Source organism: Sphaeramia orbicularis, chromosome 12, assembly GCF_902148855.1.
Source record: "Sphaeramia orbicularis chromosome 12, fSphaOr1.1, whole genome shotgun sequence".
NCBI lineage: Eukaryota > Metazoa > Chordata > Actinopteri > Kurtiformes > Apogonidae > Sphaeramia > Sphaeramia orbicularis.
Window position 1 is genome coordinate 11,866,509 of NC_043968.1, and position 17,304 is coordinate 11,883,812.

General features: G+C 37.3%; 1 protein-coding gene across 1 annotated transcript in view; it reads right to left on the reverse strand.

Annotated features, from left to right (window-relative positions):
- LOC115430389 (laminin subunit gamma-3-like) overlaps nt 1–17,304 on the reverse strand; it is an 88,589-nt gene that overhangs the window by 9,891 nt on the left and 61,394 nt on the right. Inside the window, exons 11-15 of the mRNA XM_030150380.1 lie at nt 11,713–11,957; nt 10,441–10,517; nt 8,006–8,140; nt 2,092–2,296; nt 245–403 (exon numbers count right to left, since the gene is read on the reverse strand). Coding sequence (XP_030006240.1) covers nt 245–403; nt 2,092–2,296; nt 8,006–8,140; nt 10,441–10,517; nt 11,713–11,957 — 821 coding nt within the window. The remainder of the gene's footprint in view (nt 1–244; nt 404–2,091; nt 2,297–8,005; nt 8,141–10,440; nt 10,518–11,712; nt 11,958–17,304) is intronic.

The following is a 17,304-nucleotide window of genomic DNA, read 5'->3' on the forward strand; positions in this document are numbered from 1 at the left end:
GCTTAGTACCACCTGTGAAGCTCACTTATTAATATAAAGTGCTGCACCCTAACGTCCTATAAAGATAGAATAATACTGATATGAGCATGCGGATTTCTCATTCGTCTCCACATAAAGGGAAATATGCATTTTCTTAAGCATCAATAAACTGAATATAAGACTGAGTATTGTGAAGAACAGATATACCATGAATTCAACAGACTCATTTTCTAAAGACAGGCTGTAGTAAACATAGTAAATGTACCTCCTGGACTGACTGAGTCACCTCATCCACCGTTTCCAGTTTCTTATTAGCAGTCTGCATTTGAGGCTCCATCTCCTCTCTGATCTTACTGATGAGGCTGTCTTTGGTCTCAGTGTGCTGGCCCATTTCGTCTATCTTCTTCTGCAGCTCTCTGCCCCACTAAACAAGAAGCAGAAAATCACAAATGCACTGTTTGGTTAAAAAAAGAACCCCTGTGCTTTCTTTACCAGTCGTGCAAATCACTCTGTTTTATTTGGCTATTTACAGAGGACACATGAGCCTATTTATTATGTCAATTCACAGTGTTTTGTCTGCTCAGCGATGCTGCAGTGGTTAATCACCCTCCTTTGGAACAACATGTACCCCCATGAGTAGCAAGTGCTGCCAGAATCTTCTCTCCTGTGCCTACTCAGGGCTTGCCAAATAATAAATAAAAGGAACAAAATGAAGTGGAGTTCACTGCCCACTCTTAAAAATACGAACACTATATGAGGGCTGTGTTGAATAAGCATGAAAGGTTCTCTATATAATACGTTGAACTATCACCCTTGGTTGAATTAGAGCAGGGGTGTCAAACTCATTTTAGTTCAGGGGCCACATTCAGCTAAGTTTGATTTCCAGTGGGTTGAACCATTAAAATAATAGCATAATAACATAAATAATGACAACTCCAACTTTGTTTTATTGCAATAAAAAAATATTAAATAATAAAAAATACATATATTTACAAACAAAAAAAAAGATGCGAATAACCTCAAAAAATTAAAATTTCTTAAGAAAATAATCAACTTGTCATGCACACACATTACACACAAAGTTACATTAATATTTGGTACCAGGCATTATGTTGTAAAATTTTTAAGTTTGGAATCTGGAACTAAAACAAGAATAACTTCTACAATATTATGTGTCAGCTTATTATTAACACAACTTACAGATCAGAGTGGATCAACAAATGCACAAAACATTTAGTAACAGGAAGAATATTGTTGATATTACACTTAATTTTCATTCTGTATGTATTTAAGGCAGTGGTTCCCAGCCTTTTTTGTCTCATGACCCCATTTTAACATCACAAATTTCTGGCGACCCCATACATTCAAAACAGTGACTTTTTTTTTTTTTTTTTGTTGCTAAAATTAATTTGTTTTTGATCATGTAATAGTTTGTTATACTATGTTGCGAATAAATGTTAATTTTAAATGACATTTAGTCTATATAATATATATTATTATGGACAGAAAATCCAGGTGTAGATTACTGCACAAAGGGAGAATTTGATTTTCCTTGGTCAGGATATGTAGAGTCAGTCCAGCTTGGATTTACAAGGCTGACAATTAATACTGAACAAACAAGAACTCAAACTATGAATTATGAAAGAGCTGCAGCATCTGAAACTGACCACAATGAACATTTGACAGATAAACAGAACCACAGAGCTTCAGTTTCAGCTTCACAGTTTGTCATGTCTTTTATATATTATGATTGTCTCTCAACTCACCATATATTTTTTCTAATTAATTTTTTCTTTATTTTTATCAATTACTAGAAATTTCAGGTGACCCCACGTGGGGTCCTGATCCCAAGGTTGAAAAACACTGATTTAAGGGTTATTATGCTATTATTTTACTTACAATCATATTGGCCTGTAGGTGAAACTGGAACTAAAATGAGTTCAACATCCTTGATTGTTAATATTTGTGTAATTTTTGTACTGACTGGAACCTTTGTGGGGCTGGTTTTGGCCGCCTGTTTGAAAACTGTGAATTATAGTAAGCAGTTCATGAATAGGTCTACACAGAGACATAATGATGCCTCTGTAGTCGGCAGGTACCGTCCACACTGACCTCTGTTGTCTGGTTGGTTTGATGAGCTTGGTCGGGTCCTGACGATGGGCTGACAGCTGTCGGTGCCAGCTGATGTAAGGATGATGTGAGGTTACCCAGGGCAGCACTGAAACCAGCAGCTTCCTCCTCCAGGACCTGCTGTTTGGCTACCGTTTCATTCACCTGCGCCGTCAGATTCTCCTTCCGCCACTGAATTTCAGTCACTCTGAGAAATCAAAGCGGGGACGTGTTCATTGTTTGTTATTTATACGGATCCCCATTAGCTCCCACCATAATGGTTGCTACTCTTCCTGGGGTCTGTTAAAATACAAATACAGTTACAAAATACAAACATGAATAAAAACAAGTTTACAATTCATTGTTATCATCAGACAGCTGAACATTTCATCTCAACACATACACTATAAAACATTTCAACGTTTATCTTTACACATGAAGAATCAGCGTTTAGTTTCTATGCTTTGCATATCTGGAACAAACTACCAGAAAATATCAGGTCTGCTGAGAGTCTGAGCTCTTTTAAGTCAATGTTAAAGACTCACCTGTTCACTGCTGCCTTTGACTAAAAGGCTTTGACTTTTTAAATTTATATTCTCTTTGGAAACTGCACTGCAGCTCTTACTTTAATATGTGTGTGTTTATATTTTTGGGTTTTATGTGTTGTTTTCTTACTTGCTGTTTTTAATCACCTTTTACATGTTTCTTTTATCATGTTTTAAATGTGTTTCTTTTTCCCTTGTCGTTGTATTTCATCGTCCTGTGTGAAGCACCTTGAATTGTCTTGTTGCTGAAATGTGCTATACAAATAAAGTTGCCTTGCCTTGCCTTACAGCAACTTGGATTGCGAGAGTCAAAACAATTATTTTCATTCCTGTATTTCCTTGAGTAGTTCCTGTTTGAGTGCTTTTTTTTTAATAATGTAAGCTTTTAATGTGTGATATATAAAGGTAACTTATTCCATAGAATGGAGGCCCTGGAAATGACAGAATTTTTCAATCGATTCGTTTTTAGTTTGGGAAGTTCAAGGTGATGGTAACCATGGTAACCAGTCTGGTGCCACGATTATGTTGTAGACCTCTATGCCTATGTATAATATAAAATGCAAAAACTTTTTAAAGACATTTCCTGTTAGAAATGTGTTAATCTGATGCATGTTGGAGATAATGAAAACATGACAAAGGCTAATTACAGCCTTACATTTAACACATCATGTAGTGCACCTCATACCTCGGGTTGGAAAAAAATCTGAGCTGTCAGTGTGTCCAAGTGGAAAAGACGTATAAACCTGAGAACATGCCAGTGTTGTTTACTAAAAGTAACTGAAGGTGGCAATATGTAAAGAAAGCATGATAAACTCAAGAGAGGTGTTGTACGGTATAGGGGTAAAGTGTTATTTTCATTTTTTTATCACCATCACAACTGTATTGTCAGCAGTTTACCAACCCCTGCAGTGACTTCCTGGGGTGTGTAAACACATACACACCTAAAACAAAGACATAAACAAGGAAATATTGTCATTTTAATTATTTTTTGCCCTATCAAAATGACAAATGTGACTAAAAGCTTACATGAGCGTGCTCTGATTTCCCACTAATTGTTTTTTTCACCGCGAAGGGAAACAGTGTGCAAACATGACAATGACATATCATCACATTGTCAAGCAGATGTGTCACCTCATGTTTGCACAATTAGCAAACATGTCGAAATCTTGTGTTTATCACAGCTCTACTGTCACACATCTTTCAGCTTCGTCTAGGCCCACATGACAAAAACTTCTGCCTCTTCGGTGGAAAAATGCTCCACAATGTTTCACGAGTTAGGAGTTAGTCGCTATCTTTTGTCTATAAATAGACCACAGCTTCCTGAATATGAAGCCAAAATATCTCAATTGCCAACTGGGCACAGAATGACAAGACATAAAACCTCAACTCAACTACAGTATGTTTAAAAAAAAAAAAAGATGTAGGTGGAAATAAAAATTCATGGTGTTCTTATGTAAAGCCTATAACGCAGGCCTGTTGCGGAAATACTTTTGTCATTTGTGTCACTGGATAGCCGTCCCGCCTATAAAATGCATCTGATCTGCTTAAGTACCAACACATAGGGAAAATATGTGTGGGGAATGGAATTTTATGCTGCCCATCTGTGCATAAACTGCTCCGTTCACATCCTATAAAGTGACACATACACACACTGTCGTACAGCAATGCTCCACAGATTAACAGAAGCCTCCTAAACCAAGCTGACTACTGTTAGAAGGGGGTAATCAATTTTGAGTTTCTCGCTTCTTGCTCTCATCATGGCCACCGGAGGGCTTTTTGCATCATTCTGTCTAGCATTCAGGATAATCCCCAGAGCAATCACACGCTAGGAGATGCAGTGAGTGTGTGGCAAATCCAAGAAAGCAATAGGCTTACAGTGGAGAGAAGCTCTTCCCCTGTGGCTAAATGTCTTACTCCTAAATTCCAATATGGTATAAAGGTCCCCGTGCAGATGAGGACCGAGAGCTGTAATTCAGGGATAGGTGTGTTTTATTACAAAAAAAAAAAAAAACAACAACAGAAAAAGCACAATAATCCAGGGAGCTGTGCAACTTGTTGGACATTTGCAGTAAAGCAGTACTGTAAGACTTTGTATTTACTAAAATGCTTTAATTACAATGCACTTCAATGATTTCCGTTTTATTACATTACAGGAGGTCCTCGGGTTACGCGGTACTCGACCTACGCTGTTTCGACTTTACGACACCTGAGTCTCGTCCGCCAGTTTGTCTCCAGCCCCATAGTGTAGAGTGTCTGTGTTTGTGCTCCGTAATTTTCTCGGTATCCTCGCCTTTTTCACCCTCCTTTTTCACATCATGGCCCCAAAAAAGAAAGCAGGATCTTCTAGCGATGCTGGTCCAGCCAAGAGGAAAGCCATTACGATGGAAACGAAGCTGGATATCATCGAAAGGTCGGAGAAAGGCGAGATGCCGACGAACATCGGTAAAGCCTAATACATGTATTTGGATATTTATTTAGAGATTTATGGGGTATTAAAGGGTTAATTCCGACTTACACGGAAATTCAGGTTATGTCGCCAGCGTAGGAACAGAACTCATTCGTAACCCGAGGACCTCCTGTACTATAAAATGTTCAGTATATTCTACTAATTTGTAGACATAGTCGAAAGTATGAAAAAGTTGAAGTTGAATGGAATTAAATCACTAAGTTTTAGTGATGACCACACCTTTTTATCTCCGCATTGCATTGTGGGTATTGGGCATGTTGTTAAAAATGTGTTCTTTTTCCGTGCAGGGGTTCAGCGGGGTTGTGGTGTTAGTGTTAATTTGGACTTAATGTGTGTATGGCAATGATTTATTGGCCTTTTTGTGTTTGTTTTGTATTTTTGTAGAGCTGCACCATGAGTCAGAGCCATAGGAAGAACAATGGCTTTACTGTTCAGCTATGTGTTATTTAGTTACAAGTAAGCCTTTAAACCTCACTAAATCAAAAGCATTGTCTATGCAGACAGACTGCATTAAACAAACTTCTTGCCTCTATGCTGAAATATGTAAATTTGAATGATAGTACAAAGCCACGTATGATACGAAAGATTTACATTTTAATTAATAAGGAATTGAGTCCAATGAACAGATGATAATAAGTTAAATGATGATACAAAGCACTTGACACTGCAACAAATTTTAAGTTAAATTAACCCTTTCATGTATACTGATCACTACAGTGGACACTTATTCTACAGCTGTTCTCTTCTATATTCATGGATTTTGTTGTTTTGTTTTTTTTTTCTTTTTTACACATATCTTTATTAAAGTTTTAAGACATTACATATCGTTTCTGACATGAATTGGTAACATTAAGTAGATCTCCCCTGAGTGTAATAGTTATAGTTTTCATGCAATTATCAGTAAATGCATGTTTCTTCGCTTCAAAAATTAAATGCATGGTGTCCAGCTGAGTGGACATTTTTGCAACTTCATGAAAAATAGGTTCCTAAGAATTTTTTTTATTATTATTACTATTTTTTTTTTTTTTTTTTTTTTTTTTTTTTTACTTTTTTAAAAAAAATTTATTTATTTTTCATAAGAAAATTTTCAATTGCATTGTTTTTTTCATGCCTAAAGAGGAATAAAAACACTCAGGAAAAAATCTTGATTAAGGTTCTCATAATTCATGCATGAAAGGGTTAACTTGGCATTTAGTGTGTTGGACTTAAAATAGCAATTCCATTCAAATCAAGCATTGCAGTTTAATACACTCAACTTTTCATTACTCGTTACTTAGATTTTTTAAAGCAACAGGTTACCTCAGATTTTTGAAGTAAACTCAACTTATCTGGTCTTACAGTGAGGGGTGTCAAACTCATTTTAGTTCAGGGGCCACATTCAGCCCAATTCAATCTCAAGTGGGCCAAACCATTAAAATAATAGCATAAAAACCTATAAATAATGACAACTCCCAGTTTTCCTCTTCATTTTAGTGTAATAAAAAATATTAAATTATGAAAATATTTACATTTACAAACTATCTTTTCACCAAAAAGATGTGAATAACCAGAATAAAATGTAATTTCTTAAGAAAAATAAACAAAATTTTAACAATATCAACTCAACTTATCACTTGCACACTAAAAAAAAACCCAGTAAAAAAATAGTAATATTCTGGCATAAAAATAAAAATAATAAATATTGTAAAATAATGGAAAATAAACATCTCATAAAAATACAGTAATTTTCCATAATTAAAATACAGTTTTTTTGCCCTAACTTTACATGAGGTTTTGCTTTTTTTTTTTTTTTTGACTTTTTAATGTTTAATAAAGAATATTTACATGTATTAAAACAATCAAATTACCTATAAATAAATATATAAATAATTGTCAATGAGACTAAGTTGTACAATCAACTGATAAAAACTGTATTTGGACAGTTTATCAGTGCTTATACATGTTATACATTCACAAAAATACATTTATTCAACATTTTTGTTGTGAAACTTCTTTTAATTACACAAGATATTTGTCAATTAACAAACAATTCTTGTTAAACTTACAGAACAAATACTTTTACAGTTAATTGTCAGTAATTTTATCTAATTTTATTTTTTATTTTATTTTTTTTACAGTATTAAACTTTAAATTAACAGTTTAATCTCATACACAGAAAATAAATATTTGTGAAATTGTGATACATTTGCAAATGTATTTTAACTGTATTTTTCTGTGAAAAAAGAAAAAATTCCTTTAAAAAATGGAAATTTTATGGTTATTCACAGTTACACTTTTTCATGTTATTTTACATTTGACATGTAAAATCACAGTCTGTTTTTGTCATTTCAGTGATATTTTCCTGTACCTTAAAAATACAGGAAAAATCTGTAAAATAAACAGTGAAAATCCTGTTAAATTACAGATATTTTTTATTTTTTTACAGTGTACATGTGCATTACACACAATGTTACACAAACATAATATTGTTGAAATTTTGAAGTTTGGAATGTGTGATTAAAATAAGAATGTCTACAATATTATGTGTCAACTTATTATCACAACTCACAAATCAGATCTACAAATGCACAAAACATTTAGCAGCAGACAGAATATTGTTCAAATTGTACTTAATTTTCAGGTTGTTCACGTTTTATTGTAAGGGTTAATAGACTGTTATTTGACTTTAGATCACATTGGACTTAAAACAGTTAGACACCCTCGACTGTTAATATCTTCAGTGTAATTTTTGCACTCCATAAAATCATGCTGCGGGCCAGATCGGAACCTTTGGAGGGCCGGTTTTGACCCACGGGCCGCATGTTTGACACCTGTGCAGTAAAAGGATCCTTGATGTGAACAGGAAACATTGGTTCTGGCTGCGCTTGTCTGTGTGGGTGTGCGTTTGGGTGTGTTTTGCGCTCACTGCTCTGTTAGGTTCCTGATGTACTCCTCTGTGGAGTTGTCCAACAGTAGATCCATCAGGAGGCGGAAGGTCTGCTTTGAGGCTCTTACCGCCCTGCTGGCTATGGCCTCAATGTGGTCCGCTGCTTCTCTGTGACTAGAAAAAAGGCAGAGGGAAAAAAAGAAGACAAAGCGAAAGGCGGAGAGGAGAAGAAAGTGAGTAACACAGAATAGCAGATTCTTACAACTGCCTGAGGAGAGATGAAATGGATTGCAGCATTGATGGTTTCCCCTCACTTTTTCTCCTGTCTGGATTTCAGTTACTATCATGGAATCAGTGCTGGGAGTAAGTAATGCATTACAGTAACCGATTACTTTTTGCAGTAGTGTAAGGGATTACTAATCAATTTTCAGTGATGTTTTACTCATTGCGTTACAATACACTTTTCATAAGACTGGGTTACAAAAAAATGTTTTTTGCAAGTTGTCTAGGTTTTTTCAACTGAATTAGGACCATTTTGCACCGCTAAGTCCAAAAATGACATCTGTTTTTCTCAATCAGGTCAGGTTTTTTTGCTAATTTGATTTGGAAAAATTTGATCTTCTCACAAAATATAACTAGAAAAGCACTCGGAGAGCGCAGACCTCCACCAAGCACAAAAATTCCCCACATAATCGGTGATACAAATCCTACATTTATTTTTTTAAAATAAAATCCGCCTTCTGGATCAGATCCGGGTCAGCCTTTGAAATGTGATAGAGGACCCCATTGTCAATTCCTGAGTTAAATTTCATGAGTTTTGGTCAATAATTAAGCGAGATATTGGGAAACGAAAATTTTGGCCCCATTTACCACAATGTTAACGAAAATTTCAAAGTGATCCAGAATCCAGGATTTCTTCCGGATCACCCCCAAAAGTTAATCATTTCTTCCTTATCCCATTTCCAACAAACCCTGAAAATTTCATCAAAATCTGTCCATAACTTTTTGAGTTATGTTGCACACTAACGGACAGACAAACAAACAGACAGACAAATAAACCCTGGCAAAAACATAACCTCCTTGGCGGAGGTAATAATTAATACCAAAATAAGATTGGTAAGTACACTTTATGAAACTTGTGACTTGATTCCTGTTAGGTACAATGGTGTATTCAGCGCAGATGTAGCAGAATACGTCAGGCTTATTTTTGCAAGATCTTCTAGTCGAAGCCATTTCATTCACCTGTAATATTAAAAAAAACATTAATAATGCTGCCCACCCGTATCTGGAACTCCCTCCCTGACCACCTCGGAGCTCCTCAGTCACTGGACTCCTTCAAAAAGGGTCTGAAAACATTCCTACTTAGACAGGCTTTTTATGGGCCACCATGATGCTCTGTTTTATTTGCCTAGTCTTTTATTCCTGATATACTATTTTTTATTTTTATTTTTATTCTTTTATTTTTTTTTTGGACTCTCTTTTCTCTGTAGCACTTTGAGTTTCTGCTGAATGAAAAGTGCTTTATAAATGCAATTTATTACACTGGCCAACAACAAATTTATTGTTTGAGCAAAATTAATGTAAAACTTAATCAGGTCAACTTTCTGAACTATGCTACATATTGGCTTTTTAACATTTTTGCTTACATTTATGGGCATTTTCACATCATATGACACAAAATTCTTTCATATTTCTTGCAATAAACGAGTTCTGAAGATTTTACTTTTGCCAATTTATGATTGTTTTTTTTAATATTACAGGTAAATGAAATGGCTTCAACTAGAAGATCTTGCAAAAATAAGCCTGACGTATTCTGCTCCATCTGCGGTGAATACACCATTGTACCTAACAGGAATCAAGTCACAAGTTTCATAAAGTGTGCTTACCAATCTTATTTTGGTATTAATTATTATATTTTGTGAGAAGATCAAATTTTTCCAAATCAAATTAGCAAAAAAAAAACTGACCTGATTGAGAAAAACAGATGTCATTTTTTGATTTAGCGGTGCAAAATGGTCCTAATTCAGTTGAAAAAACCCAGACAACTTGCAAAAAACATTTTTTTGTAACCCAGTGTTATTATTATTAAAAAAAAAACAAACAAAAACCACAAGACCTTCAGGAATCAAAAATGCATCTGTAAAGTTCAGAGGCGTTCAACTGCTCATGTGCAGGAGTCATGTAACGCATTACAATTCTGAGAGAGTAATATTGTAAGGTAAGGAATTACTTTTAAATAACAGTAACAAGTAATCTGTAATCAGTTACATTTTGGAAGTAACTTGCACAGCACTGCATATAATAGTGCTGCTTATATTGAGCAGCAGCTGAAAGACATTGATTCACTTTTGGCCGAGCTGCTCTGTAAGTGACAAGCTAAAAGGGAAAAAAAAAGACAAGAGAGACTAAATCCCACAGATTATTAGAGGTATTTTTTTATAATTGGCAACTGAGAGATCATAGACCAGACGTACCTGTTCATTAGGACCTGTGAGTCATTGACCATAATGTTCCATTGGTTAGGTCCTGACACTGTCGCAAAGGGAATGATCTGTTATAAAAAAATAAAAAAAAAAGTCAGGAAAGGACAGCAACACGCTGAGCAGGTTAAAAAAAAAAAAAAAAAGTACAGGCCTGAGCCTTTACAAGATTTCCAGCTACACTATTTTGACAGACTTAATTAAAAGATGTGAACCCACATCACAACTTTTCACATTACCATCGACTGGAGAGGCAGATATTTTTAGACCCTGGGATGTGTTTGGCTCAATAGAATTCATGGATCAGTGTAAAAGCCTGTTACAAAAATCTGGGTGCAGTCCAGAACAGGACATTTGGGAGCACTTCAGTTTGGCTGGTTTGCTTTAAATTAGCAAATAATTAATAGAACTTATTAAATGAACCTCTCCAATTAAATACATGCATCTGAAAAGGTTCAGAGTATGGGGCACGGGGGATAATATTCTTCATAAAATCCCTAAAGTCAACACATTTCTTTCAGCCGGCTGCCTTTAAGTTTTGTCCTGATAAATGTAGTGTATACAGAACGTCTCCCCGAGTGACATTTAATGTGTGAATATGCAAATAAAATTGGAAAAACTGAATAAACAATTGACACAGCAGCATTTTTTTCTCCTTAATTTTAGGGCGCCGCTGTGCTTATTAATATGGAATTAAATTGCTGCAGCTCGAGGCTTACCCAAGTGATAACGGCTATGGAGGTATGTCTGCACACACAGACGTGCACTATCAGAAAGGGAGAGCTATATATTGGCAAAACAAGCTCTCTCATCTCCCTCAACCTAAAAAAACCCCATTGCAATAGTAACCATAATAGATTCTGTGCTGCTGCAAGTGACGTGGAAAGACAGGGAAAAGCCTCGCGGTGGGTGAAGAACAAGTTGTTAATTTTAGCGTCCATCAAACGTTTTCCTTTGAAGGCTGGAGTTTGCTACTCAGGAGGAGGAGGATGGAGTATGTTGAGGTAGGGGATGGGGGGGCGGGGGGGTTAGAAATATTGTTTGCTTTAGGGGGATTTTTGCGGATCTATACAAGGGAGCTCCACCAAGAGTAGTAAACTGCAGCATCCCATAATAAGGACAAAAAAAATCAATAGCTCTGCACACAATATCAGCATGCATGTAGAGCCAACCTAGACGTGGTACGCTGTGAAATTCCTCGATGCTATTCTAACTATAGGGACCATTATAACAACACTGGGTATAAAGTGTGTTTGATTTGCCCACCATGTTGTCCAGGTCCAGTGTCGCCCGGTTCAGCTGCGTCTGAGATGCTCTGATCACAGCCACCGTGTGTGTGAATGTTTGACACACACTCCTCATCCCTTCATCCTCCCTTTCCTTCCCCTCTTCCTGTGTCGTGATGCTGATGCTGCAGTTCAAAGCGGCTGCGACGGCGTGCAGCTGGGCTAAGAGTGCACGTGTAGAAGCTTCCAGCGAGGAAAATTGTTTTATGAAGGCCTCCCGTGCTTCTGCAAGAACAAAGAGTGCACAGAAAATAAATTCACTCTAAAGTCCTTCATGGATTATTCCACCTCAAATGTTATTCTTTAGACCAGGGCTGTCAAACTCATTATAGTTCAGGGGCCACATTCAGCTAAATTTGATCTGAAGTGGGCCGAACCAGTAAAATAATAACATAACAAAATATAAATAATGTCAACTCCAAATTTTCTTCTATGTTTTTACTGTAAAAAAAAGTCAAATTACATTACGGAAATGTTTACATCTACAAACTATTCTTTAAAACAATGTGAATAACATGAAAAATAAGTGGAATTTTAACAATATTATGCCTCGGTTTATCATTTACACATGTACATTATAACTTACAGATTGCAGTGGATCTACAAATACACAAAACATTTAGTAGCAGGCAGAATCTTGATAAAATTGTATTTACTTCTCTTAAGACATTTCAAGTAATTCACATTTTTTTGCGAAATTATACTTTGTTTTAGTGTAAATACAGCAGAGGCGATTTCTCACAGACTGCAAGGGAAGCTCAGCTTCCCCTTAAATTACTCAAATTAAATGGTTAAATATGTCCGGTTGTGTTGACATTTCATTGACTACAAATGTGTTAGAACACGTTCATCTCACAGACGAGTTCGTTCAGAATCAGCTTTATCACAAATCAACAGACTCCATGTTGTTCACTTCTCCTCCATTCCCGTGTCTCTGTTTTCTCATTCGATCTCTGCTCAGTGCATTTGTCCGTAGACACTCAGCGTCCATGAACTTCAATGGGACTGAGTGGAACAGTTTTTTCATTGCCTCAAAACTGGACAGTAATTGGATAAATGCCACGATGTTGTCCCGCCCCCAGACGTACGGCGTCTTTGGGGGTGAATGGAGCTGTGGGCGGAGCTCGGCTGGGCTGGACGCTGAGCTTCCACGTGCTGATTGGAGGATCAGTCGAAAGGCTGAATCCCGTTTGATTGACAGCTATTTTGAGATGCACTCCTGCACTTGACAGAGTTCAGTTTAATACCGTTGCACATTCTGCTGTGAAACTGAGAGAAACCACTACGAAATTACTTGTTCATGTCTTGCACTGTAAATAAAACACACTCATTGTACTTCCTTGCTCCAATTTAACATAATTTAAACGTTTTCTTGTTTCAGTTACATAATTTAATCATTTCTTGTTTGAGTTTAATATCATTTGTAGATAGTCAAATCAATCATACTGTTGGCTAGGTTGTAGTGAACTAGCTATCAAGTCCATGGAAAAGACGCCTACTTGGTACGAAAAAGTCACTGACCATTTTCCTAAAAAGGAACGGAGGGCCGAATTTATGTTTTTTTGATGTAAGCCGGCAATGAGCTTCCCCTCTCTGAAAGATGAGCAGCCGCCACTGATATACATGAAAATATTTACATTTACAAAAGAGAAAAATTTGACTTTATGATAGTATTTGACTGAATCCTGCCCACTTGAGATTGAATTGGTCTGAATGTGGAACCTGAATGTAACTGGTTGTTAATATCTTAGTGTAATTTTTGCATATCACAAATTCATCCAAAGGGCTGGACTGGACCCTTTGGCGGGCCGGATTTGGCCCCCGGGCCGTATGTTTGACACTTGTGCTGTAGACTCTTCGTATCTAGTAAACTCTTTATCATTTGCTTTGTGGATTCAGACATTCGTACCGCCTGTCTGTTTGCGTGTGCCGTTAGACAGACTCTAACCAGAAGAAAACATATCCAGATGTTTCGTCAAACTCAGCCTTCATATTCTGTGTTGTGTCTCCACTAACTGGCGGTGTAAGCGGAATACAATTAGTGCAATCTGTCTGAATGGTTGCTGCAAAATTTTGTGACATCTGTGTCTTTGCTGTTTGTGTCTAACAGTAATATATCAGTTTCGCGCCCACGCGTTAAACCTGTCACACCCACATGCTCATTAAATCATTATATAGACACCCAGCGTCTCTAAGAGCAAGGATGGTGACTGTGTGCATAAATATGTGCAGGTATGTAGGCGTCAAGAGGGTTATTGTTAGACAACTGTTATCGTGATTGCAACTATGATCATAATAAACCAGGGATTAGAGATGCACCGCCTGTCACATAAATAGGGATTAAGTTGGTCACATGGCGCCTTGTTCTATATTGTTATGATTTGTCTCCATTTGGCCTGTGCAGCTGAGCCTGTAAGCCCCCCCCCCCCCCCTCCAAAGATAATGAGGATATATCAGTATTGTGTTAAAGTAATTGGGAGAGGTTTGTATTGTTGCCTGCTTCCTGATTTAATCGCTTTGTGTTGTGTTATATCTGTAACATCGTCACACTGAAGAGATGCAGGCAACAGCGGCCCATTTGGTAGAACGCCGGCGGTGGTTTCATGTTAGATTTCTCAGCTGTGCTCGCAGGTCTCTCATGTACTGATACGGCATGTTATCATCTCCACAGCCAAAACAGGACACAATAGCTACAGCGGCACATAAGTGAGCGTCACACCTCACAAAGCAAAGGCAGCCAAAGTGTCTGTTAACCCTTAAAGGCCCACTGCTACTTATGTGGCAGTTCCCAAATGAATGTTTTAAACCTTTCTTATTGACCCTTTGCATGTTACGTCACGCTCTGTTCGCTCCGCAAATGAGCGCCATGACAGACGGCGGAAGTGCCGGACTACACACTGGACGGCAAACCGGCTAATATAGAATTTGATCTGAACATTGTCGTTTTTGTTCGTTTTTAACCCTGCTTTACACGTACAGTGGTCGCACACAACAGTTCCATCCTTGTTGAGCTGCATTATGTAATAAATTCCCATTATGTAATAAAAGTTCAAATGCAATAAGAATGTCACGTCATCTTGTAATAAAGCCACATTATGTAATAAACTGACGCATTTTGTAATAAACTACCTCGATGCATTATGTAGTAAATTTTTTCGCATTATGTAGTAAGTTATTACAATTTGAGAAATTTATTACAAAATGCACTTGACACATTTTTATTTTCAGGAAAATCTAATGTGCTAAATTAATCTTTAAACTGTGTGGTTAAAGTTCTGATTACATTACCTGTAGGACCTGTGACTAATTTCTTCTAAATTGCTCTGAAATTATATTAATTTGGATTGTTATTACATAATGAACCATGTTATTACATTTTTTTAAAATAAAAATGTGTCAAGTGCATTTTGTAATAAATTTCTCAAATTGTAATAACTTACTACATAATGTGAAAAAATTTACTTCATAATGCATTGAGGTAGTTTATTACAAAATGCGTCAGTTTATTACATAATGTGGCTTTATTACAAGATACACGTGACATTCTTATTACATTTTGAACTTTTATTACATAATGAGAATTTATTACATAATGCGGCTCAACAATCCTTCTTCACAGACACCCACTGTTAGAAAAATTAGGCTATTAGACTATATCCTGTAAATACCAGGTGTCCAGAGCACGAGTCATGGATGGATTATGATGACATTTTGCAAGAGTGCCCGGACATATCCACTCAGGATATGTCTACCATTTCTTTGCTATCTGTTTGTTTTGTTGTAGTTTGGGACCAAAGCGTACTTGTTGTCCATCCAGTTTGGGTCCAGAGCGGGCTGCTGCCCTTGAGGAGAACAGGCCATGGGGCAGGTGGGGGAAGAGTGCAAATGCGGTCACTGAACCCATGCATCACTGTGTTTTGAATACCTAAGCCAACGGTGAACTTGATCAACATCATAATATTTGCACACTTGGTCCAATGATTGTAATACTCATGTTCTTTCATAAGATCTTACACTTCCTGCTGATAGTCAGTCAACTGCTGCATCTCACTGTCTGTACTTGACTCCTTGCAAGTAAAATCTTCTGATTCCAGAATCCAGTGACTCCGTCTTTTGTCTCAGAGTATAGATCAGTTTCATGATGACGTAGGACGTATGCTGCTCGCGCACCTTGGAGGCAGAAAGCACGCCGAGTTCGTAGCAAAGCACTGACTGCAAGTGTGAATAATGCCGTCGTCTTGCTGTGCCGTGGGTTGTCAGAACAGAAAGAACATACAGAAGGATGTAAACTTCTACAGAGTTCCTGCTGCCAAACATCCCTTCCAGAAAAATCGGTGAAAGTTATGGTTGCAGGCATTAAGACGCGAGAACTGGTCTGAGGAGGAAATTCAGAATGCTGGTCTGTGCAGTGCACACTTCAGATCTGTAAGTACTGGAGATCTACCATACAGAGGTTGAGTTAACCAGAAATATTCCACCATTGACAGATTTTTTTTTAAATGACAGAAAATTCTGAAGGCCGTCTGTCATTTTGACAGATTAAAATACTGAGGGTAGTTGTTGTTTCGCTAACTTTAGCCTAAATTAGATGCTACTTTGCTAGCGCAAACTGTGCAGAAAGCCGAGTCTCCTTGGTTCTTTTAAAATGTGATGGTACTGATAAACATGGTGAAAAAAGAGGGACTGATGCGGTGAAGGATGACGGACAAGCAAGTTATACACCAGTTCTTAAGGCATTTGGTGTGTTATATGTACGCATTTTCTGCCTTTCATGTATTATGGCATGTCAGTTTGTGCCCAGATCTGTGGTTCACAGAACCTGAACCCTAACCCTCAGTGCATGGTATCTGACACTGCGTAAACAAACACAAGGAAAGCTTAGAATGTCTACAGATAACACACCAATTAAAAGTGGTGTATAGAATTATGCGAGTCGTGATATCACATTGGTTTATCAGCCAGCAGCAACTACAGCTGCTGCATCACTGAGATGTTTTTGAACATTAAATACAACTAAATATATCTCATTATCATTAAAAAGTAAAAATTTGAAATGACGGATTATAATGTTATGACGGAATTTCTACAACCCTGTCCGTCAAAATGACGGACAATAAAAATGTCTAGCGCAACCTCTGCTGCCCACCCGTCTGTGACAGTCTGCTTTTCTACTATGGGACAGCCTATCCGATGTGGTTAAGTCAAATTATGCGGCCGTGAAAGAGAAGATGGGATCGGCTTTTGGACAGAAACAGTTCATGGACAGTTTTAGAACTAACATATTCACTCGTTCACGAGTTCCGGGGGAGAGCCTGGAGGTGTATGTGAGCCGGCTGGTAGCTGGTACTGGTGTTTTTGCCTCCGAGGAGCGCGCGCATCACTGTTGTTAGTAAGCATTGAAACTCATTTATATCACAGAATTTTTCTATCACCCATGGTTTCAGCTGGTTCCAGACAGCCTGGCTATGATGGACCTGATATTACAGATAGAGCAGGCTCTGTTTGTGTCCATAGCACATTAGCTACACCAAATACTAGCTAGGTGGTAGACTGGGTTAACTACTATGAGCCA